We start from the raw sequence: 27,722 nt of genomic DNA, 5'->3' as shown, positions 1-27,722 counted from the left end.
CCAGACGTGAAAGCAGAGCCTCCAGGTCCCAGAGCCATGGAGCCCTAGCTCCGAAATCACCGCCACCGGCGCGTTCCGAACAATAGGTGACGCATCGGGAATGTTCACGGAGGTGAGAGGCGTTTTCAGAGGCCAAATACATTTTCTAGAACTAAAAATAAACCAAGCACAGCAAAGTGCAGGAGCCGGGCCGCTGGCGACTCGGACGGCAGGGGGAGCAGGGCAGAGAGCTGCGGTTTAGGCCGGCAGACGGGAAGGCCTGCGCACAGGGAGAGCGCGTGTGGAAGGCACAGGGGAAGGCGCAGAAGAGACACAGGACATGGGAGAAAGCGCTAACGTCTACACCAACGGAGCTGGGAAAGGGAAGGCTGGCGTGGGGTGGACCAAAATCTGCAGAGCTGGAGGAGGCGTCGGCAAACCTGGCAAAAGACAGGCAGGCTAGGACTCGGAAGTGCTGCGTGTCACAGCCCAGAGCCATCCCAGCGGTCCCGGGCGCGCTGCAGTCAAACCACCGAACAACAGCGAACAACAAAGAGAAAAATCTCCAAGAGCCAGGAAAAGAGTTCCCCGGTGGCTCAGCAGGTTAGGGATCCAGCATTGTCACTGCTGAGGCTCGGCCCACTGCTATGGTGTGGGTTTGATCCCCGGCCCAGGAGCTGTCACATGTCATGGGCGTAGCCACAAAAATACATAAATAAAAGTCAAAAAGCCAGGAGAAAAGGCACAGTCCCCAAGGAGCAACAGTGACCCTTGACTCCTCCACATAAGCAATGAAACCCAGAACACGATGCAATGATATTTTTTAAATGCAGAAAGAGAATAACCACCGCCTTAGAGTACCACACAGAGAGAAAGGAAAAGGGGAAATGAAAACACTTCCCCTGCCACCAGCAAAGTAACTGAGATTTTACCACAGCAAACACACAAAAACAGTGGAGATCGGTTGGAAGTGACCAGAGAGGGAAACGTGGGCACCCAGTCGGGTAAGGGACCGGGGAGAGGTGCATGCAGAGGGCCAAACGGAACGACTTGCCGTGGGGTTTGCGTGTCCGGGGACAGAGCTCTGTGGGACCAGAGTCTGGGGAGCAGAGCAGGTGTGGGGAGCAGAGCAGGAGATGGGAAAAGAACAGGCATGGGGGGTGTTCCCGTCACGGCTCAGTGGTTAACGAATCCGACTAGGAACCATGAGGTTGCAGGTTCGATCCCTGCCCTTGCTCAGTGGATTGAGGATCTGGCGTTGCCGTGAGCTGTGGTGTAGGTCGCAGACGCGGCTCGGATCCCACATTGCTGTGGCTCTGGTGTAGGCTGGTGGCTACAGCTCCAATTAGACCCCTAGGCCTGGGGAACTCCATATGCCGCAGGAGCAGCCCTAGAAAAGGCAAAAAGACAAGAAAAAAAAAAAAAAGAACAGAGTCTGGGGAGCAGAGCAGGTGCAGGGATCTTCTGGGATCTTCTGGGATTCAAGGGATTCCTCTGTGCCTGGACAAGTGACCCAGGGAATAGGCTCTGGGGTCGGCCAGCCTTGAGGGCTGTGAGCATACGGGACACTTGCTCCAACCCGCCTCTGGTCCTCCCTACGGGAGGCGGTGTGACGTGCTTGCTCCTGGGCCAGGGACTAGGTCGTGCGACGTCAGCCCGGAGCAGGTGAGGTGGGACCCCTCGAAGCCGGAAAGCGGGGAAGGACCTGGGAGTAGATGGCGCCAGTGTCTGCGCCCCTCCTGCTGCTATGTCGACACAGCGCGGCTACTTTAGACAGTGCTCTTGGACGCTGCATCACCGGATGGCTTGAACACAGCAATTTCCCCCGTTCTGAGGAGCAAACGGCAGGGCTTTCTTGCCCAGGTCGCCGCCTGGTGGCAGCCGGCCTGCATTGCAGCATCTCTGGTCTTGGGGGTCCAGTGAGATTTTCCAGCCCAGAAAGGGAGACCCCCGGGCCCAAGCCCCCCCAGGCGGTGGTGGCCCCCTCCCCACCCACACGCCACCACTGGAGAAGCGAAGCCAAGGGGACAGATGCTGGCATGTTGCCACATGATAGAAGAATGATTTATTAGAACAAATTCCATGACAAATCATATAAAATAACCATTTTCTGAAAGACATCCATAAGACCACCTGAGGACAAACGCACAGAGGTGCCTCCAAGAAGCCAGACAAATAAGTTAACCGATCCCAAGGCGAAGGCTGGCGGGGGGGGCGGTGGGGAGAAGATTTGTGAATAAAAAACTCGTACAGCAATCCCCCAGGGGCTGTGGATGGAGGTGTGGTGGACGGACGGCCACGGCTTGTGCTGGGGGCCAGGCTGTGGGCAGCCGTGGGGCATGCGGGGGGTGGGGGGGCAGCAGGACTCTAGCACCTCCTCTGCGTGGACACAGCAGGCTCGCGGGCGGGGCCGGGAGGGGCCCCCACTCACACGCACAGGATCCATGCACTCAGCTCCACTCAGCCAAACGTAAACTTGTGTCGCCCAGCACGGCTGGGACTCGCACGGCCACCAGCGTCCCGTGCAGCCTCGGCGACCCCACCCCCAGCCGTTGGTCCCGTCCAGTCAACATGTGCGCAGATGCCAGGCGGGGTGCAGGACTCGCCCACACCAGGGTGGCGGAGGTGGGCACCCCCCCACCCCACCTGCCACAGCCAACAGGCTCTTTGGCTTAAAGGCTCCAGAAACGTCAGCCCCACCCCCACCCCAGGAGGGGCCGAGCTCTGCTGGCCTGGCATGTTCCCAGCTGAGAGAATCCTGAGAAAACGAAACGGGTTCCGGGGGGCTGTCCTCCCCACCCTCTCGGGATGGGGAGCACAGAGCCTGGGAGGCGCCCACTCAGTGCTCCCCGCGTCTGAGGGTGGGGGATGGCCAGGGGAGGGCGTGGGGTCCAGGGAGCTTCTGGAAGCCGGGTTTCCAGCCACTTTGGTCACTGACTTGCCTCCACCTGGCCCAGGACCGTCGGAAGCCAGCACCCCAGGCCCTGCACGCTCACTGGCCGTGCCCGCGTGTGGAGCTGTGCTGGGGTAGCTGCAGGCGCGGGCGTGCTCGGGCGTGCGCACAGCCACCGGCCCACACGCTCATGAGTTTGGCAGTTATGTTGGCACCAAAGGCTCGAAGCGGTGGGGGTCCTGCCCCACATGTACCCACAGGCCACATCCCTGTCCCGGGCCGCTGGACTCTGGGGTGGCTGGGAGCCGCCAGCGCCCTGACCAGCCTGCGCTCTGCCCTTGAGTCCTGGGGCATCACGAAGCCCCCAGGTCTGCGTTTGGCACTGAAAGAACGCACTGCCCAGCCCCTCTTCCTCTACCCGGTCCGGCCGCACAAAGGCTCAGGGTGGGCGAGTACACGGCCCCCCCAGCCCGTGCGGCGAGTCGGGACCCTCCGAGGCCCAGGAGTGCCCGCAATGGCACAAACTACTCTTTCCTTGAAAGCTAAAGACAAAAATGACAGCAATGGAGGGGATACTGGGCACACGCCCGCAACGCTGGCCCTTGGCATCGGCCACGGCAGAAGCCGGGCCAGGAGCCAGCAGGGGTGTGCCTGAGAGTGGGGGGGGGACCCGCGGGGTATGGCACGTGTGGGGGCTTTGTGGAGAACTGGCCGCAGCAGCGGGTGGTGTGGGGGGGGCGGCCCGGGGACCCAGGGCACAGGGGCCGCCCCGGCCCCCACACCTAGAGCAGGAACCTGTCCGAGTCGGGAAGGAAGGGGGGGTCCGGGAGCCCAGGGGACCCGCAGTTTGCCCGCTGAGGCACGCTTCTCGACGGCAGGGCCGAGGCGGGTGACGACGGGCTCTGGGCAGCGGGCCAGCCTTTCCCGAGCTGGGCCGGGCCTGTGGAGGCCCGGCTTCCAGGCAGCGCGTCCAGGCTCCCAGCAGGGTCCACGATGGCGTTGATGACTGGGGGAGGGGAGGGTTAGGCTGCGGAGGGTCCTGCCCCGCCCCCTACACCCCCGGGGGGCCTCCTGGCCGGTTAAGGTCCTCCCGCCGCAAGGCCCCTGCCAGCCCTCCCGCCACCTGCCAGAAGCTCCAGAGCCCGGCCCGCAGGTCTGCGGCACACCCACCTTCCAGCTGCTTCTGCACTCGCCTCAGTTCTTTCAGGATGGAGCTGATCTCCTGGAAGCAGGACAGGAAGGAGGGTGCATGGGGCAGGAGCAAGGGGCCCTGGGGTCCCCACACGCTCCCCGAAGCCGAGCGGGCTGGCGGCCGGGCCCAGGGGTGGGCAGGGCCCCACGGGCACCCGGCGCTCACCTTGTTGGACGTCTTCAGGATGGGCACCTCGTTCTCCGCGTTGATCCTGGCTTCCAGCTCCTCCCACGCGCGCCCCGTGTTCTGAAAGAGGATCCTGCCTCGGGGGGCGGGGGGGGGGCAAGACGGGCAGAGGACAGAGACTGTAGAAGCCAGGCAAGCCCCTCCCTGCCCACCTCGCCAGCCACTCCTTCCACTTCCACAAGGGGACACTGAAGCCTGGAGCACGGCAGGCTGGTTCCAACACGGGGAGGGCACAGGGGCGGGCGGGTCACCCTGGGGGCTCCCAGGGTCTGGCTGCCACGCAGCACGCGGGTGGACACGTGGCACGGCCCCGGCTATTTTGTCCACATTCTGACGGCCTCTGGCTGGGCATTCCCAAACCCGCGGGGGGCTCCCCGCCCCCTCCCGCAGCAGCGGCAGGTGGGGCCGACTCACTTCATCTTCTCGGCCAGGTGCTCCGTGTTCTCACGGATGGCGTGGGACAGCTGGGACACGGGGTTCAGCATCAGGTTGTCAAAGATCACCTGCAAGGACCCAGGCATCAGCTCAGCGCCCCTGAAGCCCTGCTTCCCCGCCCCTGACCCCGCAGGGGAGGGGTGCCTGCCTCCTCGCGGTTCCGAGGCCGCGTCTTGTTGGCCAGGGGGTCCTCGCAGCGGTCGTTCATGTTCTGGTCCAGGTCTCGGGAGCTCAAGGAGCCGGGCGGCACCTTCTGGAAGTTGAGGCTGGCCTCGGGGATGCGCTGCACCAGCTGTGGGGGCAGGGGCAGCGGCCCAGGGGTGGGGGCGTCCGCCAGGTGGACAGAGCAGACAGAGCCCTGTCTGCTCAGAGTCCCCGGGCGCTCCCACCCCAGCGGAGGCAGGTCCTGGGCCCCCTGCTCTCAGGGTAACTGTGGGGGGGGGGGGGTTGCACGGGTGGGGCCCCAGTGCAGGCTCACGGACATGCGCGCGCATAGGTGGGTGAGGGGCTGCCGGGACCCAGGCTCACCTCCTCGCGGGCGGAGATGGTGGAGGCAGGGGTGCTGGGGACATTGTTGAGGGAGGGGCTGCGGGCAGGCCCCGGCGAGCCCAGCGAGTCCCCATCCCCGGCCACGTCGTGGATCTCACGGGCCAGGATGGCCACGTCCTTCACCAGTGTCTGGCTCAGCCTGCAGCCAGCAAGAAAGAAGGCAGGTCCCGCGGGGTCCTCCTGGGCCCGGCCCCCGCGCAGGGAGGTTGGGAGCAGGAGCCGCTGGGACCCAGCGTTGCCCTCCACAGGCGGCAGCCCCCTCCCGCCTCCCGGGTGTGGGCAGGGTCCCTCCCAGGAGGCAGCCGCCAGGTGGGGCAGGGCTCGGAGGAGGCAGCCTCCAGCCTTGTCCACTAGCAATGGCAGAAGGGACAGGCCCACCAGGAGCCTCAAGACCCCGAGTCTCTGAGGCGGGGGGCGGGCCCCCGAGGACAGAGACACCCACAGGCTCCCACCACCCCTACTCCTCCTCTGGGCACCAGGGCTGTCACAGAGCACGCAGGGGTGGGCACAGGGTCACAGACAAGGTCAGAGTCGGGCAGACCCTGGGAGGCGGGGGGCCTGTCACAGGGCAGGGAGGTGGGGAGGCTGGCCTAGATCCCCCAGTCCCTCTGCCCCAACATGGGTAACACATGCCTCCCCAGGCTCCCGGGCCACCCGAGAAAGGAGAGAGGCCAGCTGGGGACCAGGTCCTTGCCCCCTACTGTCCATGAAGCCGCACCCCCCCCCCAGCAGGTTCTGTACCACCTGAGCTCTCAGCCAGGCTTGGGGCGAGGGGGGTGTCCCTCAGGGCCATCAGGAGGGGGCGGAGAGAGGGGGGGGCTCCAGGCTGTGGTTCCCCAGCCCTCCACACCTGCAGTCACCCCGGGGCGTGGACATTTCCCTGGCTGGCCTCTGCCTCCCCAGCATCGCTCTGCACAGGTGACTTCCCTCCGACCACCCCCAGCTGTCCCAAGAGCCCTGGCCTTGGCCCTCCTCTTGATGCAACCTCATGCCACCCACAACCTGGGCCACCACTGGAGATGTGTGTGCCTCCACCCCACAGGGGCTACTGTCCTAGGGCCACCAGCCTCTGGTCACCCCCTTCTAGGTGCCTCACCTGTTCAAGCTCAGCTTCCTCAGCACCAAAACTCGCCACTCACCCCCTGCAGCCTCCACAGGCCCTGAGGACCCAACCAGCACAGCACTGACCACTCGCTCCCTGCCACCCTGCACTGTCCCCAGCACCCGACCTGGAGGTGACCCTTCCACCGAATGACTGCATGAAGGAATTCATTTTTTATCCCTTGGCCGCACCTGCAGCATATGCAAGTTCCCAGGCCAGGGACTGAATCTGAGCTACAGCTGCAACGTACACCACAGCAGTGGCAACAACGGATCCTTAGACCACTGTGCTGGGCTAGGGATCAAACCCGTGCCTCAGCAGTGACTCGAGCTGCTGCAGAGACCGTGCCGGATCCTTAACCCACTACATTGCAGCAGGACCTCCAGGAATGTATGTTTAATAAAAGTCTTGGTGAAGGCTTTATTGTGTCAGAGGTCCCCCACCCTCCTGGGCAGATCTGCAGCCACCCACCCACCCATCCAACCACCCACTGCCCATCTGACTACCCAACCACCCATCATCCATCCATCATCCATTCACTCATCCACCCATCCAACCACCCATCATCCATCCACCCCATCCTTCCATCCAACCTCATCCATTCACTCACCCAACCATCATCTATCCACCCAAACATCTGTCCTGCGTTCATTATCCAACCATCCATCCATCCACCCACCCAACCACCCATCATCCATCCACCCAACCCCCCAACATCCATCCATCATCCATTCACTCATCCACCCATCCAACCACCCATCATCCATCCACCCACCCATCTTCTATCCATCCACCCATCCATCATCCATCCACCCGTCTGACATGTATTTCCTGAGCCCATCTAGGAACCAAACCCCAGTCCCAAGGAGAGGGACCCTGGATCAACGGCTCGTGCTGTGAACGGGCACCATCACTCACCTGGCAATCTCAGCGATCTCGGCTGTCTGCACAATGAAACCGTAGGGGTCAGGCTCTTCTTCCTCGTCATCCGTGTCCCGGAGGCCAGGGGCCCGGGGGCGGGCCCGGACAGAGCTGCCAGCCCGTGGGGTCTGCGTGGCTGTTGAGGCATGGGAGCGTGTGTGTTTGGGGGAGCCGTGGTGGGAGCCATACTCCTCCTCAGATGTGGATGTGCAATCTGAGCCCTGCTGCCGGCGACGCGCGTCTTGGGCGAGTGAATTGGTTCCAGAAGGAAGAAAAGAACAGAGCAGCACTCAGCAAAGGCCCGGAGCTGCAGGATGAGCTGCTGCAGCTGGCACCCCTGCACCCAGGAGCCCTTCAGCTGAAGCATTGGAGCTGCCCGGCTCCAGGGACCACACGGTCACCACCAGCCCAGAGGCTCAGGCAGGAACGGGCAGCCTGGCATTTCCACGGGCCCTTAGGGAGCAACCCGGGGTCGCGGCTGGTTGGCAGTGGGCGGAGGCTGGGTTTAGGGGGTGGTTCTGTACCCACAGGATGGGGTGGCAGGGAAGTGGCAAAGTCTTCATGTAGATCAGCCGTGGCCCCAGGCTGGACCACGCAGGTGGCCACACACAGCCTGTGGCCAGGGCCCAGGCTCAGCCATGGCAGCCCCTCCCTGTACCTGCAGGGTCTTCTCAGTCCTGCCTCCTCCCCCTCCAGGCCCCGTTCCAAGCCCCCAGGGTGGCTGTGAACCCTGCAGTGTGACGAGGTGGGGCCAAGCAGGTGGGGTCCCCAGCCATCCTGCCTGACTCCGTCCCTTCCTCCCTCAGCCACCTGGGCCCCCAGCAGACCCAGCAGGCAGGAGGGGGTCTGGGGGAGGCTCGGCTGAGCGCGGGAGGGGTACGGGGCAGGCACAGAAGCAGCAGCAGGAGCTAGGCCAGCAGAGCTGACACCTCAGACCGATTCACTCAGGACAGGCCATCCTGCAGCAGGGCGGGCCCGGTGCCCCGGCAGCCACCCCTCCCCGTTGCGCTGCACGGGGCCCCTGCTTGCAGGGTGGTGGGGGGAGAGTGCTCCCGGCTACGGGGTCTGTGGGCTCACAGGGCCCCTCAGAGTTGCACAACCACAGCTGCCTAGGGCAGAGAACCCTCCTGGGCACCGCCCCACAGGGGACGGCTCGGGCCCCCACACGTGCCTCACAAGCCACCAGGGTCGCCACCCTGAACCTCAGGAAAGAGTGGGCAGACCCAGGCCACGGTCTCGGTCCCCCAGGCCCACCTGAGGTCGGGCAACAGCGCCCCCATCCTGGAGACGGTCGGGGTTTGCTGCCCTCGCAGCAGGATGGCCTGGGGGCACTCGTGTGTGTGCAGACACACCCCTGACGGGGGGAGGGGCTCCTCCAGGCCCGGGACTGGGGGCCCCACGGCCCAGCGCGAGGCCACTGCACAGGACGTGGCAGACACCCTGCCTGGGCCGAAGGGGCCCAAGGCCACCCGCCCGCTCCCAGCACTCACTGGGTGAGGCGTATCGGGCGCTGCCTGGGCGGGCCCTGCTGAAGGGCTGGCGGGGGGCTGCGGTGGCGTTGGCGGCCTTCTTGGCGGTGGCCCGAGCCTCGGCCACGCTGGGCTTGCGGCCGGCGCAGTACAACTCGGCGCTGCGGCCGGAGAAGCCGGGCCGGGTGGGGGCCGCCTCGGAGTCGCTGGGCCCCGTGAAGGAGCCGGCCCGCTTCCGGGGCAGGGCCAGGATGTCCAGGCGTGACAGCTTCTTGGCCTGCTCAGCAGCTGGCCGCCCCACTGGCTCGGGGTTGGCCGGGGGCCCCCGTTCACCATCTGCGGCCTCTGTGTCGGAGGCGTCCCCCAGCCGGGCCCGCCTCAGCCGGGAGGCCCTCGTGGGCCGTGGGGTGGACAGGCTGTTGGAGCGGGTCAGCACTTGCTGCACCTTCTGGACACCAGCGGAGCCGCGGCTCTGCTCTTCGCGGGCGGCCGGGGATGGCGGTGGGGCCGTGGGTTTTCGGCGAGGCCCTGGCCGTCCTGCCGCAGGGGCCGCAGGGGCCTCGTGGTCGCAAGGGCCCGTGTCTGGCCCGGGCGGGTGGGCAGGGGTGGAGCCTCGTTCCTCATCGGGCCAGTCCAGGGACCCCCGGGGCCCATGGCCACGCCGCACGGCCAGGCGCCTCGCTGGCTCTCCCCGGCTGGCGTCAGTCGGGCCCGGTGGGCGACGCTGCTTCTCGGAGAGCCGCTCGCGGGCGCTGTTCAGGGCACCGCTGCCCGGGTCCTGTGCTGCTGGCGGGGGCGGCAGCCTCTCCTTCGGCAGCCCCGTGGGCTGGGGGCTGGTCGGGCTGGGCCCGTTCTTGCCACTGAGCAGGCTGACAGTGCTGGCCGTGTCCACGTCAGAGTCCCCGGACACGGAGTCCTCTGGCCGCCCGGGGGCAGGGCCCACCTGCCCCTCCGGCTCCTCCATGGACTTGGAGAGCAGCCGGGCCTCCAGGGCAGCCAGAGCCGTCTCCGTCTCCCTCAGGATCAGGTGGGTGTCCTGAGAGTGAAGGTCCATGCGAGCGGCCCGGGCCGTGGCCAGGTCCTGCAGGAGCGGGTGGCTGGGGATGTGTGGAAGCTGACCGGGGGCTGCGGGACCGCTGGCCGGCTCCTTGGTGAAGCTCTCCTGCCTGCCCAGGCCCAGGGCCTCCTTGGGGGGCTCCGGGGACCGCCCTGTCCGCAGTTGGACCACCATCCGCCCACTGGTGCTGACGTACCTCCCGTCCCTCGGCGGGGGGCTGGGCTGGGCCGCCCGCCCTGCGGCCTCCCCCTCGCCCGGAGCCACAGCCGCTTTCCGGGGGAAGGCTGCCTCCCCATTCTGGTCCCCGATGAAGAAGGAGGTGGGGGCCGGCTCCATGGGGGCCCTGGGTGAGCGCCGGCCCCGCGTCCACGCCAGCCCCTCCTGCGGGCCACTGCCCGGCTCAGGGCCCCGCCCGCCGTCTGAGCCGCTGGCGTCGCTCAGGCTGTCGGGCTCCAGGTCCTCTTGCCCCAAGAGGGGGCCGGCCTGCTCGCTGCCCGGCTCCGGTGGCCCAGGCCCGCTCCTCCTGGCAGCCTCAGGGCCTGCGGGGCTGTCGGCCCTGTCGCTGGGCAGCTGTGGGAGCAGACGCCGCTGGCGCACAGGCAGGGCCCCGTCCAGCTCCCCAGCCCTGCGCCCGGCGCCGTCCTCTGCGGAGACAAGGCAGCTGGTTAGAGCGGCCTCTGCGTGCAGACCCTCAGAGCACAGGGACCCGGCCCCCCTCTGGCCACGGCGACATGCGCTCACCCACCCCCACGACAGCGCAGGGACCACTTACTTACCCGACAGGCCTGGGTCTGAGTAGCTGTCAGCCAGGCTGGCCCAGCGGGACACCCACTTCTGACCCCCGGGGGAGCCTGGCACCGGGACACCCTAAGGAGAGGAAGACGGCGTGTCTGTGCCAGGGAGGCAGGGCCCACGGGGAGGGGCGAGGCAGTCCACCCTACCACCCGGCCCCGTGCCGTCCCACGTGCCAGCCCCCTGCTCCCTCTGCAGAAGCAGGGGGAGGCTCTGCCGCCCCTCAGACAGCCGAGCGCACCCACAGGCATGGATACCCAGGTACCAGCTGACGCGGGGCCTCAGGACCCCCTTGACCCTCTGCACAGGGGCCCCGGCCCGCCCGCCAAGTGGGCACGCTCCTTGGAAAGGTACAGCCCAGCTGTCTGGGCTCTGGAGCCCGCAGCTCAGGGGGGTCGGAGCCTTTGAGCACAAACAGGACCCAGCCCAGACGCTGTCCGCTCCCCGCTTGGCTCCTGCCCAGGCCAGTGTCGGGGCTCAGTCCCCGGCACCTGGAGCTCCACCTGGGGGGGTCGCACTCACTGGCCGGGAGGCAAAATCCTGCAGCAGGGCCATCCGCTGGGCCACCCCGTCGCTGGGCTCGTCTCTGTCCCCTCTGATGACTGGGCGGAAGGCGGCCGAGGCTGCTCTGCAGAGTTCAGGGGACTCAAGGACCCCGAAGACCTGCCAGGAGGGACAGCGGGCGGTGGGTCAGAGCCCCAGGCCCCAGGCCGGCTCCCAGGCCGTCCCCCCCCCCCCCCACGGTACCTGGTCAATCATCTTGCGGGCCTCCTCCACCTCCCGGTCCTGCGCCTCCGTCTCGATGGTGTAGGTCCCTGCGTCACTGAGGCTGTCGTCCTCCTCCTGCTTACGCGCCTTTGTCACGTGGGGGTCAGCAGGGGGTGGCGGTGGCGTCGAGGGGACCACGGGGCTGGCCCCACGGGGCGTCAGGGGAGCGGGCAGTGGGGGCGGTGGCTTCTCGGGGCCGGGCCGGGCGGCCGGGGAGCCATCCCTCAGGCATTGGGCCATGAAGTCCTGGGCCAGGCGGGAACGGCGCCCCACGCTGCCGAAGGGGCGGGCAGAGGCCCGGGCGGCCGGCGAGGGGCTGCCCAGCCGCTCCTCTGTCTTCTCCCGCTTGAGCGAGCTGGCCCGCTGCGGCCCCGTGCTGCTGCCCGGCCCCCGGGCTGGGGCCGGGGCGGGGGCGGCCGGGCGGTCCCTGTCGGCCGGCCCGGGGCCTCGGCGCCGCTCTGGCCTGGGGTCCCCGGGGGGCGTGTGCGTGAAGGACTGGGAGCGCTTCTTGCGGGGCGTGTCCTCGTCAAAGAACTCGATGACGAAGGCCTGCTGGTTGTGCAGCAGCTCCTGCGGGTCCCGCTTGATCTGCCGCTGCAGCCGCACCTGCTCCCCGCCGGCGTCCGCAGGGACCCCGGCCGCCCCCGCCGCCTTGGCCACGGGGTCCTCTGAGTCGCTCTGTGTGCCGTCCTCATGCCTGTGGCCTGGATGGGGGACCCAACACATCAGGCCGAGGGGGTGGACGTGCCCAAGAGGGTTGACACCCGCCCCCGGTGAACACAGCGCACGCGGCCCCCCCCCCCGCCGACCGGGCAGGGGGAGCTCACCCTTGAGGGTCCGGGTGTGCACCGGGAGGTCGCTCTTGGTGCTGTGCCGGTCGTCGCCGGGGCCGGCCCGGGGCAGCAGGCTCGGGTCGTTCTGCACCAGCCAGTCGGCCACCTTGGTCTCGGCGGAGACCATCTCCCCAGGCGTGGCCTCCCTGCCCGGGGGCCGCCGCTGGCGCAGCGAGAACTTGGTCACGTGGTCCTTGATCTTCACCTTGCCGGGGCTGCAGTCGTCAAACTCGATGGTGAAGCAGGCGTGGCTCTGTACCACGGGGGCCGCGCCGCCCCCGCCCAGCTCTGCGTCCCTGGTGGGCGCCTCGTGCGGCGGCACCTCCGGGGTCCGTGGCGGGGGGGTCTCCTTGGTGGGGATCTCGAAGTAGCTGGGCTCCCGGCGGAACGAGTAGCCCGGAGGCTCTGGGGGGGCCTGGAAGCTGGCCACGGGCCCCGCGAGGTCCCCGCCCTGCTGAGGCGGCTCTTTGGGCCGCTCTGGGGAAAAGGGACAGATACTCAGGCAGGGCCGCAGAGGGCGCCCTCGTCCCACTCACCTCTGCCGGGACGGCCAGCTCCGTGCCCCCGGGAGGGCACGTCCAGGCAGGCTGCCCCCCAGGACTTACCCGCGTAGGGCTCATCCTGGCGCCGGTCCTCAGCAGGGCTGCCACCATCGTCCTCACCCCACCACGACGGCTGCCCATAGAGGGGTGTGCGGTAGGCCGCCGCCTCTGCACAGAGAGTTTGACCCCGCGTCACTGAGGCCCCAGCACAGCCAGGACGGAAGACTGCAGCTGGGGGAGATACGGGTGGCTGGAGGGGCCCTGGCACCACCTCCCAGCTTGGACCCGCAGCCACCCAGAGCCGCGGCCGGCCACCCACTGCCCTGAGCCCAATTTCCGCATCCCTGGTGGCGGCCACCGCGTGGGCTGCCTCCGTCAACCCCACTGGGCCCTCCCTGCAAGGCGGCTGCCCCGGGGGAGGCTCGGCCCTGGGACAACACTGTCCGTGAACCCGGCCCTGGGCAGCCAAGCCCTGAGCCCTGCCCAGCCCTCTGCGCCAGGGTGCCCGGGGAGGGGCAGTGAGCCCACAACAGCACTGGCCTCTTGCAAGCTCTCTAAATGGTCCAGGCCACAAATGGGTGATCTGGGGGCTAAGTGCCACTGCCATCTGACTGGCCACATGGGTGCAGGAGTGTGGGGGTGCATGGGGAGGGGGGTGTCTGGAGAGTATGGAGACGCAGGCGTGCATGGGTGCCTGAACTCGCACACAGCAAGGTCCATGCTGCACTGCCAGGTGTGTGTGTGTGCGTGTGTATGTGTGTGTGTGTGTGTGAGCGTGAGCCTGGAGGCGGGCGTGCAGGGAGGGGAGCATAAGCACATTGGGGTGTGGGGCCAAAGGGAGGGCTCCTTGGTAAGGAGGGTCAGGGGCCTGTGGTGGCCATGGGGGTGGGGGGACAGGCCTTGTGACCCTCGCCCGCCACCTGCTGCAGGGCCAGCCTACCTGCTGTCAGTCTCCGGTCCCCTTTCTCTGGCCTGGGGTTCGAGGCCTCGCAGTAAGGCGCGTGCTCTGGCAGGGCCTCGCCCCTCTTGGACACGGGGCTCTTGATGCCCACCTGCAGCTGGCTGGTGTACTTCTCGTGCTGCGGGAGGCCAGCCGGGGGTGAGGGGCGGCCGCCTTGGGAGGATGCTTCCCCACCCTGGTGCCCGCTCCTCCTCTCCATCTAGAGGGACCCCATGGAGCAGACAGCTGGGACCTGCCTGTGGCTCAGAGCTGGGGGTCCCCAGGCCCATCAGCGCCCACAAGGGAGCCGGCGACCATCATGGGAGCCTCCCTGCCCCGAGCCGGAGGAGGGGTGGCGGGGAGCTCAGCCCTCAGGAGCTGTGGGAGGTGGGAGCAGAGCCGGTCCAGCTCACGGTGTGCAGGCACGTGTGTGTGTGTGTGTGTGTGTGTGTGCGTGCGTGCGTGCATACCAGCCCCCAGCTGGCTAAGCTCTGCGGTTGTCAGGGCCGGGCTTACACTGGCCGTGGGACGCTGGGCAGGCCGGCCACGCTCCTGGTGCCACCCACGGTTACTTTGGAGAATGAGACCAAGGCCCCCACCTCCGGGTGAGGCTCTGGGCAGGACCCCCCAGTCTGCCCCATGACTCCCCAACAAATGGTCAAGGGGAGAGGAGGTGCCCACCTGCTGAGACCCCACTGAGACCCTCAAGCCTGGGTGGAGGAAGGGCACTGTAGGGGATCCCTCCCTCAGGACCCCCCCAGGAGGCTGTCCCCAGAGACTGCCCCCATCAACCTCCGGACACCCCGTCCTGCCTGCTCCTAGCACCCCCCCCACCCATGGCGGTCCCATCAGGGTCCTCCTGGTACCCAAGATGCCCCAGGGCAGGGGGGCTCCCAAACACCCCCTCCTGCTGGGCACAGCAGCCTCCTCTGGGCTCTAGCCACACCCACGTGCATCAGCCTGGGGAGAGGTGGGGCTGCCTATCTTCCCTGCCTGCCAGACTGGGCCATCCGGCAGGGCAGGCAGGGCAGGCCAGACCGGGCTGACTCATGGCCCCACAGCCAGGCCAGGGTAGCCAAGAGGCCTGGGGGCGTCAGCCAGTGGGAGAGGGGCAGGGGGAGGAGGAGGGCTGCGGGGACGCGGGGACGCAGGGGCCCCGGGCTGAGCGCCAGCACTGACCCTGAGCGCCTCCTCCGGGACACGGTGCTGCACGCGCTCCAGCACATACATGTTGGAATGTGACCGGTGCGTTAAAGAGAACAGAGCCGACGGGCAGGGCGGGGCGTGGACGGAGGCCTTGGGTCACACAATGGTCGCGGGAGATGAAAGGACAGCTCCCAGGCGTGGTGAGGAGAGAGAGTGGGGGACTGTGCTACAAGCGCGTCCCGCACAAAACCATGGGCGGGTGTCTACACTGCGGGGACAGCATGCAGGCCACACTGTCCCCAGAGGGCAGGACAGGCTGCCCCAGGCCATGGCACAGAGGCCCCAGGGCTGCGGGAGGCCGTGCCATGTGCCCAGCTTCGGCTCCCACCCAGAACACCCCTCAGCCCCTGGCCTCCCAAGGTTCCAGGGTTCAGGAGGGCCTCAGCCTCAGCTGGGCCCACCCCTGGAGCAGGTGTGCCAGGGGGTGTGGGCAGGGGGGAGCGTGCACTCCCGCCCAACCTGTGGAGGGTCCCGGCCGCCCAGGGCGGAGGCACAGCCTCCACCCCCATGTTCTCAGCACAGAGCGCCAGCCTGGGCAGCCCCCAGGAAGGGGATTCTGGGCGCCAGGAAGGCCCTGAGTGAGCTCGAGCTGGCGGCGGGCAGAAGGGGCAGGCGGCAGGAGCTGGAGCTCGGTCAGAGCCCAGCCCTGAGTCTGTCTTCCAGGGGCCCCAGATGCCACGGTCAGGCCCCGCCCACTTCGAGGACAGCAGGGCAACCGGGGCCTTGGGGACGGAGGGTGAGCACATGGGGAAAGGATATCGTAGCCGAACCGGATGACGTCATTGAGTTTCAGCGTGACGTACTTCTGGTCTGGGATGCGCACGTCATTCACGAAAGTCTGCGGAAGGAACAGGCGCCGGAGCTGAGCTGGCAAGCGCAGGGTGGCGGTGCTGGGGCCCCAGCAAGCGGCCACCGGGCCCTCCTGTGCTGCTCTGGGCCGGGCACCACTCTTCTAGCACCAGGCACCCAGCCTCACACCCAAAGGGACCATAGGACCGACGGCCTGGAGGACCGGCCGAGGGGGGCCGAGGTGCCACCCAGCACCCAGGGACCCTGACGTATCCGCTCGAGCACAAAGCGCATGGACCCCCTTGTATAACGGCCCGCTCTCCTCCCCAGAGCCTCGTGCAGGCCCCACCCCAGCCAGGCCTCGCACACCCTGCCAGGCCTCCCCACCAGGCTGCCTGTGCTAGGGGCGCGGAGGCCCACGGACCCCACGCTGCAGTCAGAGGAACAAAGGGCCCCAGGCCTCAGACACAGAGCCTCGGGCACAGCCAGGGTGATGGGGCGGGGCGGGGTGGGGGGTGGGGGGTGGCAGGCGTGCTGAGTCTGGCGGGAGGGACGAGGAAGAGGGAGGACTTGTCACAGGACAGAGGAGGGGCTCGGGGGCCCGGCGCGAGGGCGCCGCAGAGATGCAGTAAATGCGACCAGACAGGGAGCAAAGCGGTCAGAGAGGCTGGACCTACGGCAAAGCTGGGTCGCGTAGGAGTCCTTGGGCTCTGACCACGTGGCAGGGGGCAGTGCTGACTCTCTCTGCACCTGCAGCCAGGGCTCTCCCCTGTGTCACTTCCCTGTCACTGCAGCCCCCAACTCACAAAAGAGCTCACCTACGCCCCCAGGACAGGAGCCCCGTTTCCCAGCCTGCAGGAGCCCAGAGCCTCCTGTGCCCACCTGAGGGCCCCACCTCCCCTTCTACCCAGGACGCAGTGCCACCTCCCAGAGGCTCCCAGGAGCCCTCCCAAGGCCACCCGAACAGGAGAGCCTGGCAGGGGTGGAGCCAGGGTGTAGATGGAGCAGGTGCGGACAGCGCTGAGGGAGGGGCCACAGAGGGGGTGGGGCCAGTCGAGGGGGCGGGTCCTGGAGGGGGTGGGCCTGCACAGAGGGAGGATTTTGGCGGAGCAGGCGGAGGCAGAGCCTGGGGCCCAGGGTGAGGGTGCAGGGTCAGGGTCGGGGAGGATGGACGGACGGGAAGGTGGTGGGGTGAGCACAGAGGCCCAGCACTCACCCCATTTAGGCTGCCCAGGTCCTTCACCCAGTGCTCGTCCCTGTCCTGGTCGTAGTTGATGACAGCATGCTGCTTGTCCACACTGCGGGACTGGGGAGACAGAGCCCCTCAGGTGGCTTTCCCAGAGGCAGAGGCCCCCTCGCAGGAGGGCCCCCCCACCCGACCACAAACCAACACCAGGTCCCTTGGCTCAGAGCCCACGAGGCCCCACCCGTGCCTCCACACCTCAGGCACGCGTGCCGTGAAAGCCCGCCCTGGCCTGACTCGGCCACATCTCCCGGCCACGGTCCTGACCACCAGAGCAGGCCACAGGGATCTGCCAAGATGCCAGGGCTGGTTCCTCCTGCCCAGCCTGCTCCCGGCCCCTCCCTTTGTGACCGGCCCCCCATGGCGGCTCTAGGAGGTCAGCCTGCTCCTGGGTCACAGCCGTGGGAGGGCTGGGAACCCTCTGACCATTGGTGACTCGCTGTTCACTCCCGAGGGAGGATGGAAGGGTGGGTGCTGGCGGAGGCCACACACTGCCCGCATGCATGCCTGTGTGCCTCAGGCCCCAGAGCTTTGCACGCGGGGCTCACACGTCCCAGACACGCCCAGCTCCCCAGGGCGTGGACGTGCACACACATGGGAGCCTCTGCCCTGAGCACGTCCAGCTCTGTCCTGGCCACCAGCCCACCCAGGACCCTCCCCGAGCAGTCACCTCACATGGCCAAGCTGGAGGGCCACAGCCCCTCCACTATGGGGGGACAGAGACGGGGTCACAGGGTCACCTTCTGCCTGCTTAGGCACTGCCAGCCCAGACCACCTCACCAGCCAGGAAGCAGGGGGCCCCAGCACAGGGCACCTCCCCACACCTACAGCACGCCCACCCCTCACTGTGGGGGCTCTCAGTGTCGGGGCAGCTGTACCCGGGAGAGACCAGCAGAGCCCTGGCAGGATGACGGAAGTGGCCAGGGAGCACCCCCCCCACCAAGATCCCAGGACCCCCACCTCCAAGGCCCCCGTGCCCATTCCCGCGCCTGGGACAGGACGCGCTGGCCCTCGGGAGGGGGGCCCGGCCCCTGAGCCCCGACATCTCCGCCTCCAGGCTGCTCAGTGCTTACGGGCAAGTGTCCAGGCCCCCAGGGCAGTGGTCGCCACCGCAGACCCGCCTCCTCTCTGATTCTGGCCCCCTGCCCAGCCCCTCCGGCAGCACCAGAAACGACCGGTTTCCAGGGGAAGCCGTGGCCCCCTCCCCACCCAGAGACCTGAGCACACTGTGGGGTGAGGGTGGGCCCTGGCCCAGCCCCACCCCCACCCAAGGCCACTCAGCCTGGCCAAGGCACCAGGGTAGCACCTGGGAAGGGGGCGCTCGTGAGGGGCTGCTGAGGGCCAGCCTCCACGTTCCAGCCCCCCCAGGCTTGGAGGCCTGAGGTGCCCACAGTGATGCTGCTGCAGGGCCCACAGCTCATCCTGCCTCAGACCCTCGGGCCTCTGGAAGGGAGCAGGGGCGTGGTGGTGGTTTCGAGGGCAGCGCAGAGTCTGCAGGGACAGCCAGGGCCTCTCTGACACAGAGGCCACCCGGGAGTCACGAGCCACCTGCCCAGCGCCACCCACGTGAGCCCAGGGACACACAGGTTGCCCTCCCGGGGAAGTTCCCAGGCCCGAGCCTGGGGGTCGCTCCTGGTGCCAGCTCACCCGCCTCCCAAAGAATCAGGTCACTGGGGAGGGGAGTCTGACTTTGGGACCACCTGGCCACGCCCCAGGCTTCACCTCTGGCCCATCCTGAATGCCTCAACCAAAGCTGGCACCCACAGCTAGACAGACCCTGGCCACCCTAGCCGCGGCCCAGAGGCCAAGCACCACCTCCCGCGCTGGACTCCCCCCCTTGTCCGCAATGCAGCCCCTCCCCCTCCCACCAGCCCTGCCCCAGGCAGGGTGGGGGTGGGCCCACTGGGGGACACCGAGCTCCCTTCTCTAGGTCCCGGGCCCCTGGCCCAGACAGCGTAGGGTGGGGAACGCTGGGGGACACTGAGCTCCCTCCTCTGGGCCTCGGTCCCCTGGCTGCAGGTGCTGGAGGAGATTCCTCAGGACCCGGCCCCGGGGTGGCTTAGACAAGAACCATCAGAATCCAGGGGGCCTGCGTGCTCAGGCTCGCCCCACCGCAGGCCAGGTAACCGCCCCTCTTGGTGGCCCAGCAGGTCAGGCATTCCTCAGAGTCCAGCCTGGCAGCGGGGAGGACTGAGCTCTCTGATGGGGCTGGGGGCCTGCTTCCTGTGGCCCCTCCAGGCACAGCCAGCTGCCCACCTCAGTCCCACCCAACACCTGGATGCCCCTGGGGGCTGGTTCTGCCCTCCTCGCAGTCAAGCATCAGGCCTCCTGGGGACTGTGGCCCTGGAGAGGGTGCTGAGAGGACCATGCAGGGCAGCTCGAGGCTCTGCCTTGCCGAGGTGGACATAGGGTGGGCAGAACGAGGATACTCTGGCCCTCTGCCTTGGCGGAGCAGCAGCGCCCCCCAGAGGGGCTTCTGTGCCGACCTCTCAGACCTGAGCAGCTCCCCTCCCTCCAAGAACCTCGGCTCCTCAGCTCCCGGACACCTTCTGAGCAGCTGCAGCACAGCCTGGCCAAACCCAATTCCCACTTCCCTGCCCACCAGGCCCTACAGCCCAGCCCCCAGCCACTCCTCGGCCTCAGGCAGTCCTCGGCTGGCCTCCCTCTCACACCCCTCAGTCTGCCCCCCAGCCCCCACCTAGCCCTGCCCTTCACTCTGCTGTTGAAAATTCCTGGGGCTCCCAGTGGGGGGGGAGAAAGGCCGCCTTTTCCCACGAGCCCCGGCCCTTGGCCCTCTCCAAACCTCCCTATTCCAGATGCGCCAGCCAGCCCACCCCCTCCACCTCCCGACTCAGCCCCCACCTCCACACCCAGAGCCTGGGCTGCCCCCTCCACTCCCTGGGCACAGCTCCCGCCAAACCCCCTCCCCAGACTGCGGGGAGCACGGGGACCAGGGGCAGGCAGGCAGGAGCCCCCCCTCCAGAAACCTGAGCCCAGGTGTTTGGAAGCTGGAAGCCCCCCCACCCCAGAAAGGGGGGGCAGCCCGCCTACCCCAGGCCTCGAGGCTGAAAGGGACACAAAGCAGGCGCCCGAGAAAGTGGCCCTGCTACACAGTAAGAGAAGCAGGTGCCACGCAGATGCGCCAAGTGGCCTTGAGGCGCTCCCGACACGCAGGCTTTTGGAAATCGATCCCGCCGTTTGGAAAACGGAGTCGAGATGTGCTTCTGACGGTCGGGCCTGCCACCCTCCACGGGGAAAAGCCCCACCCAGAATCCCCGGGCTCTGGACACACCCTCCTGCCAGCTCGCCCAGGGCCACCCCAGCAGGGCCACCAGCGCCCTCAGCCTGTGTGTGCAGGGGGCTCGTGGGGGGCTGCCGAGCCAGGTCTCTCGAGCGTGGTTTCCAGGTAAGGGGCCAGCGCGAACCCCGGCTGTCGCAGGGCAAACCAGGTGGAAGCAGAGGGTGCGCCTGGCCACAAACACACGCTCACACACGCAGACGCACAGGCACACCCGCCACATGTGTGCGCACATGCTTATGTGTGTGTGCGTACATAGTGCAGATACACGTGCACACACACACATGCTCCGCACCAGAACCTAGGCCACCACGGCAGGCAGCCCTGGCTCTGGCCCCCGGGGGACCTGGGCCCGCGTCCCCACGTGTGTTGGTGTATGCTACATCCTCGCTGGGCGCCAGCTCCGTACCAGGCTTGCTGGTGAGCGGGAGGCCCTGCAGGGGAGCCTGGGGGCACATGACCACGCTGGCCGGCTCCCCTCCTCTGCCTCTGAGATCCGAGCCACGGCCCTCTTGCCTGCACTGTGGCACAGCCTCCAGGACGGGCCTGGCCCCCAGCCTCGGCTCCCCTCGACATGCCGCCTCGACCCTCCCGCCTGGCACCTTTGCCACTGCCCCCCCCGCCAGCTGTTCCTCCTCCTTGGCTCTCAGCACAATGCCACTGGCACCAGTCGGCCCTATGGCCCCCTGTCCCAACCTGGTGTCACCTTTGGGTCTGTCACCTGGGGGCTCGTCTGTTTACATGTTTGCGGCTTTCCCAGCCCTGGGGTGGAGGTCCCAGGAGGCAGGGTCCCTGCAAGGCTCTTCCAAGGGAGTGCCCAGTCACCGCTGAGTGACACGGATGTCACTCAGACACCAGTGATGTGAGCACACGCAGAAGGCAGGCCAAGTGCTCCGGGAGCACATGGCAGAGAGAGGGTGAAAAGGATGGGGTGGGCGTGACGGACCCCGGAAAGCCTGGGCAGGTGGGGCGGGGCTGCGGTCCCGCTGAGGCCTGGGGGGGCCTGTCGCTGTACCCGCGTGGGGTCGCCCCAGGTGTGAGGGAGGGGGAGGGAGGGACACGTGGCAGGGACGCTCACAGGGACAGGGACCGGGAGGGATCAGAGAACCGGGGGCTTTGTTCGGCAGCACCAGATTCCAGCTGCCTCCGAGATGCCGGGCAGCGATGAGCCAGGAGGCTGGGCCCAGGATGGCAAGAGACCCTGTGACTCACCTGAGCAGAGGTGGGAACCAAGCCCCTGGGGTGCACGGACCTCCAGGGAGAGTCCGGGTCTGCTCAGAGCCCAGGCCCCCCCAGAAAGAAGCTGAAAGAGGAGTTCCCGTCGTGGCACAGTGGTTAACAAATCTGACTAGGAACCATGAGGTTGTGGGTTCGATCCCCGGCCTTGCTCAGTGGGTTAAAGATCTGGTGTTGCCATGAACTGTGCTGTAGGTCGCAGACTCAGCTCAGATCCCGCGTTGCTGTGGCTCTGATGTAGGCCGGCGGCTGCAGTTCCGATTTGACCCCTAGCCTGGGAACCTCCATATGCCGAGGGAGCGGCCCTAGAAAAGGCAAAAAGACCAAAAAAAAAAAAAAGAAAGAAGCTGAAAGAAAGACTGCATGGTGGCTGCCTAGGCCGGGGCAGGGGGGAGGTAAGGCACTCCCGAGCAGGGACCCCACAAGAGTGGGGGGTGAAGGGGCTGACAGGAAGCACAGCCCCTCGGCAGCAAGAGGAAGGGGCAGCCTCAGCAAGGGGCAGCTGGGCCGCCTTGGAGGCGGGGGGGGGGGGGGGGACGGCGTTCCCACACTCATGCCCGCTGCACCTACGCAACCTCCTTGGGCCTTGGGTTCCCCATGCGACAGAGCCACGGCCTCGCCGCCCAGGATGGCAAGGGGCAGAATCACAGGCGCACCCAGGCCAGGGGCTGGCCCTGCATGGAGGGCCCCACCCTGCTCAGAGCACCGCCATCCATCAGCCCAGAAACTAGGAATCGGACTCTCAACCCACTCTGAGCTCGCCGACACGCCCCCCCAGCAGCCTCTCCTCCAGCAGCAGGAAAGAGAAGCAAGCAGAGTGGGGGCCTGGGGCAGGAAGGCGGGAGGAGCACCCCGCTGGGCCCCCAGGGCCCACACGTCCCTGCAGGTGCACTCCAGCTCCCCCCCACCCCCACAGGCTCCCGTCAAGGGCCACCTCCTCCGAGAGGCCCTCCTGGCTACCCTGGGTAGACACGCAGGGCTAACGACAGGCCATAGAGGCCCAGCAGGGAACACGCGGCCCCCTGCCAGGGGTCAGGGCCAAATGCGGTGACCCCTTCAGCTCCCTCTCCAATGGACAGACAACAGGACTCACGTCACATGTCACCATCAGGGGGCCACTAGCCATAATTCAGACCTCGCCTCCACTGCCCCCAGGAGGTTGGGGGTGCAACCTCCGGGCCTCTGCTGGTTCTACCTGGCCTGAGAAGAGTCCTTACACTTCACCCCATAGGAAAAAATCAGGACTATTTCACCACCGGAGAAAGTGATATGAAACTGACATCGCAACATCCACAAACAAAACTTACTGGCACCTGGTTTAGGTACAGCTCTCGACGACAAGAGCTCTTGACGACAAGAGCGACGCTGAGTGGCTGTGATGGAGGCACGTGGCCCACAAGGCCTCAGATGGATACTCTGCTGCTTACAGAAACCCTCGCCCCGCCCTGCGCCGAGCCACCGCCGCGGTCTCTCCCACTTCCAAAGGCAAGAGGCGAGGAGAAAAAGGGACAGGCTGCTCTGGATCAGAGCCTCTCAAAAGACCCATCGATGACACCCAGCGAGGGGGTCCTGGGGGTCTGGGGACAAGCCGGGGTGAGGGGCTTGGCTGGGGGCTCAAGTCAACCTGAACATGGCCGGACCCGCTGCAGCCCAAGCCCCACATGTCCCGGGTGAGTGGGCGGCAGCGGCCAGGGCTGCACAAGGACTGGGGTCTGTGCAAGGCCTCGCCCTGCTCCCGAGTGGGCCCCCTGGTTGAGCCGGGCAGGGCAGTCCACCTGGGACCCCCTGAGAGTCCCACAGTGGGGTGTGCAGCTTGGAGGGCCTAGGGAGACAGGGGCCCGTGAGCCACACTGGGGTGGGGGGAGGGCTTCAGGGAGCCCGACTCCATCACACCCCAGCGGGTGAGGAACCCCGGGTGGACCCCACAGGCTCAAGGCCCTTTCCCCTCCCCACCCCTCCTTGCTCCTTGGAGCTGGACGCGTGCACCCCGCGGAGGCCAAGGTTGGCTCAACTCAAACTCAGACCCAGTGAGAAATCCCTGACTGCCAAGTGCCTGGCGTCCTGGCTCCCAGTGCCCTGCCAGCCTCTTGAGCCCAACAAAGGCCTCCTCCCACCCCAGGCACAAGCCTTCCATGGAACGGAACAGCCCTGTGGCTCCCCGACGCGCAGCCCAGCTGGGGCGCCCAGACGGCAAGGCTGTGGACAGAGCTGCTCCAGGCGCCTTCCAGAGGTGGGCCCGATAGCTCCGTCTCACCCGAAAAGGCCCAAGACGCAGAGGCGGGCCCTCGCCATCAGTGCGCACACCCCCAGGAGGCCTCTGAGCCCTGCTGCGGGCCCGGGACCCAGGGGAGACGCCCAGGCCTCTCCCCAGAGGGCCTGCAGCACGTGGAGGGGGGGCCTTCCTGCCCAGCCCCGCCCCAGCCCAGGTGCCCAGCTCACCTGCAGCATGAGCTCACACTCGTCCCGCCCCACGAAGATGAGCTCTCGGGGCAGCCGGTGGCGGGTGCCGCTGCTGCTCACCAGGAACCAGGAAGTGACGCTCATCTTGGCGCTGGGGAGGCCGCCAGGCCCTGGGGGGAAGGAGTCGTCAGGGCGGGGCCCCCCTCCCCGGGCCCCCCAGACACACCAAAGGCTGGCCCAGATCCTGCCTCTCCGGGGTTCTGGCACCTTCACGGCACCTCTGCAGTGGCCACTTCCAGAAATGATGGGATCCAGGCCAGCCCTTCCCCGCGTGGGCCTGTGCCCCCGGGGCCCCTCCGAGGCTCCTGGTCTGACCTAATCCTCTGGGCCCACATGAGGCCTCCTCTCTCCTCCGGGTGCCAAGGCCTGGGTGCCTGGGGCACCGGCCACACTGTCTGCATGGAGACCCACATGTGTCCCCGTGACCCGCTGGAGCAGGTGGGACTCACTGTGGCCCAGCAGGGTCCACACAAGGCCAGGTCCATGTCCCAGATGCAGACTCTGAAGCAGAGGGTTTGTTTGCTTCCCACAGCTGGATGCTCTGGGCCAGGCCAGGAGGGCTGGGAGGAGACGGCTGGGGACCAGAGCCCTGAGCCAGCAGCACGCCTACCACCAAGAGGGCCAGATGCCCCTTGGTGGCCACTGTGGTGGCTCTACCCCTGCCCCGGGGTGTTCGGAGTTGCAGGCAGCCCCTTAGAGCCCAGCGGGAGGTGGTGCTCTGGTGCCGGAGGTCCTGGACTCAATGGTGGAGGGTCAGGAAGGGCGGGGAAGCACCAGGTGCTTGAGGGGTGGTGGTGGCGACTTGAATGACGACAAGGGCCGATGTCACCTGAAGACCAGGCCGGCGCACACATGCTCTCAGCCAGGTGCCCTGCTGCCCAGAGCTGCCACTACACCAGCCAGGTGCCCAGGGACCAAATGTGCAGGCGCACTCGTGCCACACACGTGCCACACACGTGCGCACACAGCTTACATGCACGCCCGGAACACTGCCTATAAGTGCCCTGACCACTCTCCTCTGCACGCGCACACGTGCGTAGACACACACAGGGAAAACACCCTGAGCACTGCCACGCGGTGCCCTGGGCTCTGAGAGACACACTGTCCCTGCATCCGGGGCTTCGCTGCTGCTGGAAGGCAGGCAGCAAAAGAGAAATGGGCAGGGGTGGCGGAGCCGGGAGGGGTCCGTTTACAGAGGGTGGTCGGGGAAGGCTCACGGGGAGGTGGGCATGGCAACGTCTGGGGGCTGCAGTCCAGGCAGCAGGAAGAGTCAGTGCTCCTGGGAGTTCTGTGGCTTGTCCTGGAGCAAGAGGGGAGGCCCTGGAGGGCCCAGGAGATGCTGCAGCGCTGAGGGGCTAAGTGTCCGATGAAACGCAGTAGGCTTGTCCCAAAAGCACGAAGGATTTCAAAACAGTGAGAAGAGAGCGCTAAGCCCAGCTCGAGGTCTAAGCTCGGGCCAGGCTGGTGCGTGTGTCACACCCCGGAGAGGCCAGCTCTGGGGCTCCGGGGTCGATGACCTGACTCAGTGCAGAACAGATGGGGAGTCAAACCGGAGACTGTATATAGGTGACACAATAGCCAGGGAGAGAGGTGATGGTGCTGGCACCCTGGTGGGCGCAGGGGACACACAAGACACCCCCAGGCCCTGTCCCTGCAGTGCCCACACCCAGAGTCTCCGCCTAGGGCTCTCAGACCAGGTCTCAACACCAGGCCCCACCCATCTGTGAGGGCCCAGTGACTGTAACCCCCTCGGCCAATAACAGCTGGGAAGACACGGAAAAATCCACCCGCCCAGAAGACAGCCCTCAGCCTGGGGGCCCTGCCCTCCTCAGGGTCCCCTGCCCAAGGCACAGAGGCGGAGCTGGGGCGGGGCCTCCCAGGGCCCTGCAGCCCTCCCCAGACCTCCTCCCGCAGCTGAGGGGATAAGGGTCTCTACCTTGGAGGCCCCCCCCCCCCCCCGCCATCACCTGCTACTGCTCCCCATGAGTAACTGGGAAGGGAGACCCCACCCAAAGGAGGCCATGGCCTCCGCTTACTGCAGAGGGAGGCCAAACCCCCCAAAGCTCGGTTACGCGGCTGTGCCTGAGCCAGGCTGCCTCTCCCACTGCCAGCCCATCCCGAAAAGGCCCAAGCCTGGAGTCGCCGAAGCTCCCAGGCAGCCTGCGGCCGGTTCGGGGCTGGGCTGGCTCTCGTTGCTAGGAGGGAGAATAATAAACACCCCAAACTTGTCCCCTCGGCTGCCCCAGCCTGAAGGGCCACCCGCCCGGAGGGGAGGGGAGGGGTGGAGTCGCCCAGGGGCAGGGGCTGGGAGGGGCCGGGAGCGCCCGCGGGGCGGCTGGAAGAGGCAGACGGAACGGAGGCCGGGGACAGGCCGGGAGAAGAGGCAGGGGCAGCCGAGAGGCGGCGGCGGCGAAGGGAAATGAGGAGAGAGGGAGGAGGAGGAGGAAGACAGAGGGAGGGACCGCGGGAGGAGAGACCAGGCCGGGAGGCTGCGGGCGGGAGCGCCGGGCCCGGGGAGGGAGGGAGCGGCGCCTTCTCCTGAATCAGCGCTCGCCGGGGGCGGCCATGGCCCAGCTGGCGGCTGAGCGGGGACCCCGAAGCCCGGACCTGCGCCCCAGGCCGCGGCGACGCGCGCCGGGCGGCCCCTCCCGGCCTGGCACAGACCTGGGCCGCCTGCGCGGCGGCAGAGACCGGCCTGGCCAGGTGAGCCCGCGGCCCCCACCCCCGCGCCTTTGTCCGGCCCGCGGGGCTCGCTCCCCTGCCCCCTGCCCGCAGTCCTTCGCTCGCGCAGCCCCATAGGCGCGCAGGTGCCGGCGCCCGGAGGCCCGGCCGCTGCGGGCGCAGAGCGGCGCGTCTTACCTGCGGCTCGGCCCCGGCTCGGTCCCGGCTCGGCCCCAGCTCGGCCCTGGCCCTCCAGCCGGGCCGGCCGAGCGCTGGGCGGGGCCGCCGCCTAGGACATGCCCGGCGCGGCCCGCACGATCGCGACGGCCCGGCGAGCCCACGGGCAGAGCGGCGGCCCGGGCCTCGCGCGGCGGGTCCCTGACGTCTGCGGGCGCCCCGCCCCGCCCTCGGGACCGCCCCCGGCCCCGCCCCGGGACCGCCCCCCGGAAATCCAGGTTAGGGCGGGCCCCGGGCCCCAGGTGAGCGCGGCTCGCGCCCCGAGCTCGGCGGCGGGGCCCGCCCCCGCGCCCACCCACCCCGATCCCCGCCGCCCCGGCCCCGCCTGCCTCCCCCACCCACCCCCAGACCCCTCCCTTCCCGGTCTCCGTCTCGCCCCGTCTGGCGAGCCCGCCCCTGCGTACCGGGCGCTGCCGGGCGCCCGCAGCAGCCCCGCGTCCTGGCTCCGAGCCCGCGGTTAACGCTTAACCAAGCTCCGGGAGCCCAAAGCTCGAGCCGCACCCCCCGCCCCTAACCTTTGGCCCCGCCCGCCCAAATGAGGGGTGGGGGTGAAGGAGGAGGGGGGAGTCCCAGAGGCCTGCGCCGCAGTCCTTTGCCCCCCGCGCTCCGACTGGGGCGCTCTCGGCTGGGCTGGGGAGCGGTGGGTCTGGGGCGTCGACGCCTTCCTACCTGGCGCCGACGTGTGGGCCAGACCCTCCCGAGGGCCGGGGGTGGGGTCCGGGAGCGCGTTCTCACGGGCTGCCAGCTGCGCGCGCGCGCGCGGCGCTTCAATAGAGGTATCCGGTGTTCAGGGAGGGAGGAGGGAAGGGATTAACGCTGAGGGCGCCAGGGGACGCCGAAGCGGAGGGCGGCCCTTCGGGCATTCCTGCCTTGCAGATGGGGGTAAGCCTTGACCAAGGCGAGGAGGTGCGCGGCGAGAAAGAGGGAAGGCCTG

At 67.8% G+C, this 27,722-nt stretch overlaps 1 protein-coding gene across 6 annotated transcripts; it reads right to left on the bottom strand.

The window, feature by feature from the left end:
* Positions 1–2,029: 2,029 nt before the first annotated feature.
* Positions 2,030–27,521, bottom strand: CEP170B (centrosomal protein 170B). Of its 6 annotated transcripts, none has more exons than XM_047795090.1 (19): positions 27,458–27,521; positions 23,870–24,000; positions 16,870–16,959; positions 15,624–15,702; positions 14,838–14,896; positions 13,659–13,797; positions 12,782–12,886; positions 12,171–12,653; positions 11,323–12,047; positions 11,098–11,238; positions 10,560–10,650; positions 8,748–10,427; positions 7,255–7,519; positions 5,214–5,373; positions 4,834–4,977; positions 4,665–4,753; positions 4,230–4,323; positions 4,043–4,094; positions 2,030–3,878 (listed from the first exon to the last, which is right to left on the bottom strand). In XM_047795090.1, the coding sequence occupies exons 2-19, from the start codon at positions 23,972–23,974 to the stop codon at positions 3,655–3,657; spliced, it is 4,725 nt and encodes a 1,574-aa protein (XP_047651046.1). In that variant the 5' UTR covers positions 23,975–24,000; positions 27,458–27,521; the 3' UTR covers positions 2,030–3,654. The 6 variants fall into 6 exon arrangements, with proteins under 6 accessions (XP_047651046.1, XP_047651044.1, XP_047651047.1 ...); XM_047795088.1 differs by lacking the exon at positions 27,458–27,521 and adding an exon at positions 26,750–26,916; XM_047795091.1 differs by lacking the exon at positions 27,458–27,521 and adding an exon at positions 26,750–26,916 and having other exon boundaries at positions 7,255–7,498.
* Positions 27,522–27,722: the final 201 nt, after the last annotated feature.

The sequence above is a fragment of the Phacochoerus africanus genome, chromosome 9 (genome assembly GCF_016906955.1).
Source record: "Phacochoerus africanus isolate WHEZ1 chromosome 9, ROS_Pafr_v1, whole genome shotgun sequence".
NCBI lineage: Eukaryota > Metazoa > Chordata > Mammalia > Artiodactyla > Suidae > Phacochoerus > Phacochoerus africanus.
Note: the sequence above shows the minus strand (reverse complement) of the source record. Positions and strands in the feature narration are given on the sequence as shown.

What these genes read in the sequence shown, in the direction of transcription:
- CEP170B (XM_047795090.1), bottom strand. Translation starts at nt 23,974, where the DNA reads ATGAGCGTCACTTCCTGGTTCCTGGTGAGCAGCAGCGGCACCCGCCAC. An exon ending in GGACCGGAGACTGACAGCAG is followed by an intron (nt 12,887 to 13,658) that starts GTAGGCTGGCCC and finishes CTCTCTGTGCAG; the next exon opens with AGGCGGCGGCCTACCGCACA. An exon ending in CCATCTCCGCCCGCGAGGAG is followed by an intron (nt 4,978 to 5,213) that starts GTGAGCCTGGGT and finishes CTGCCCCCACAG; the next exon opens with CTGGTGCAGCGCATCCCCGA.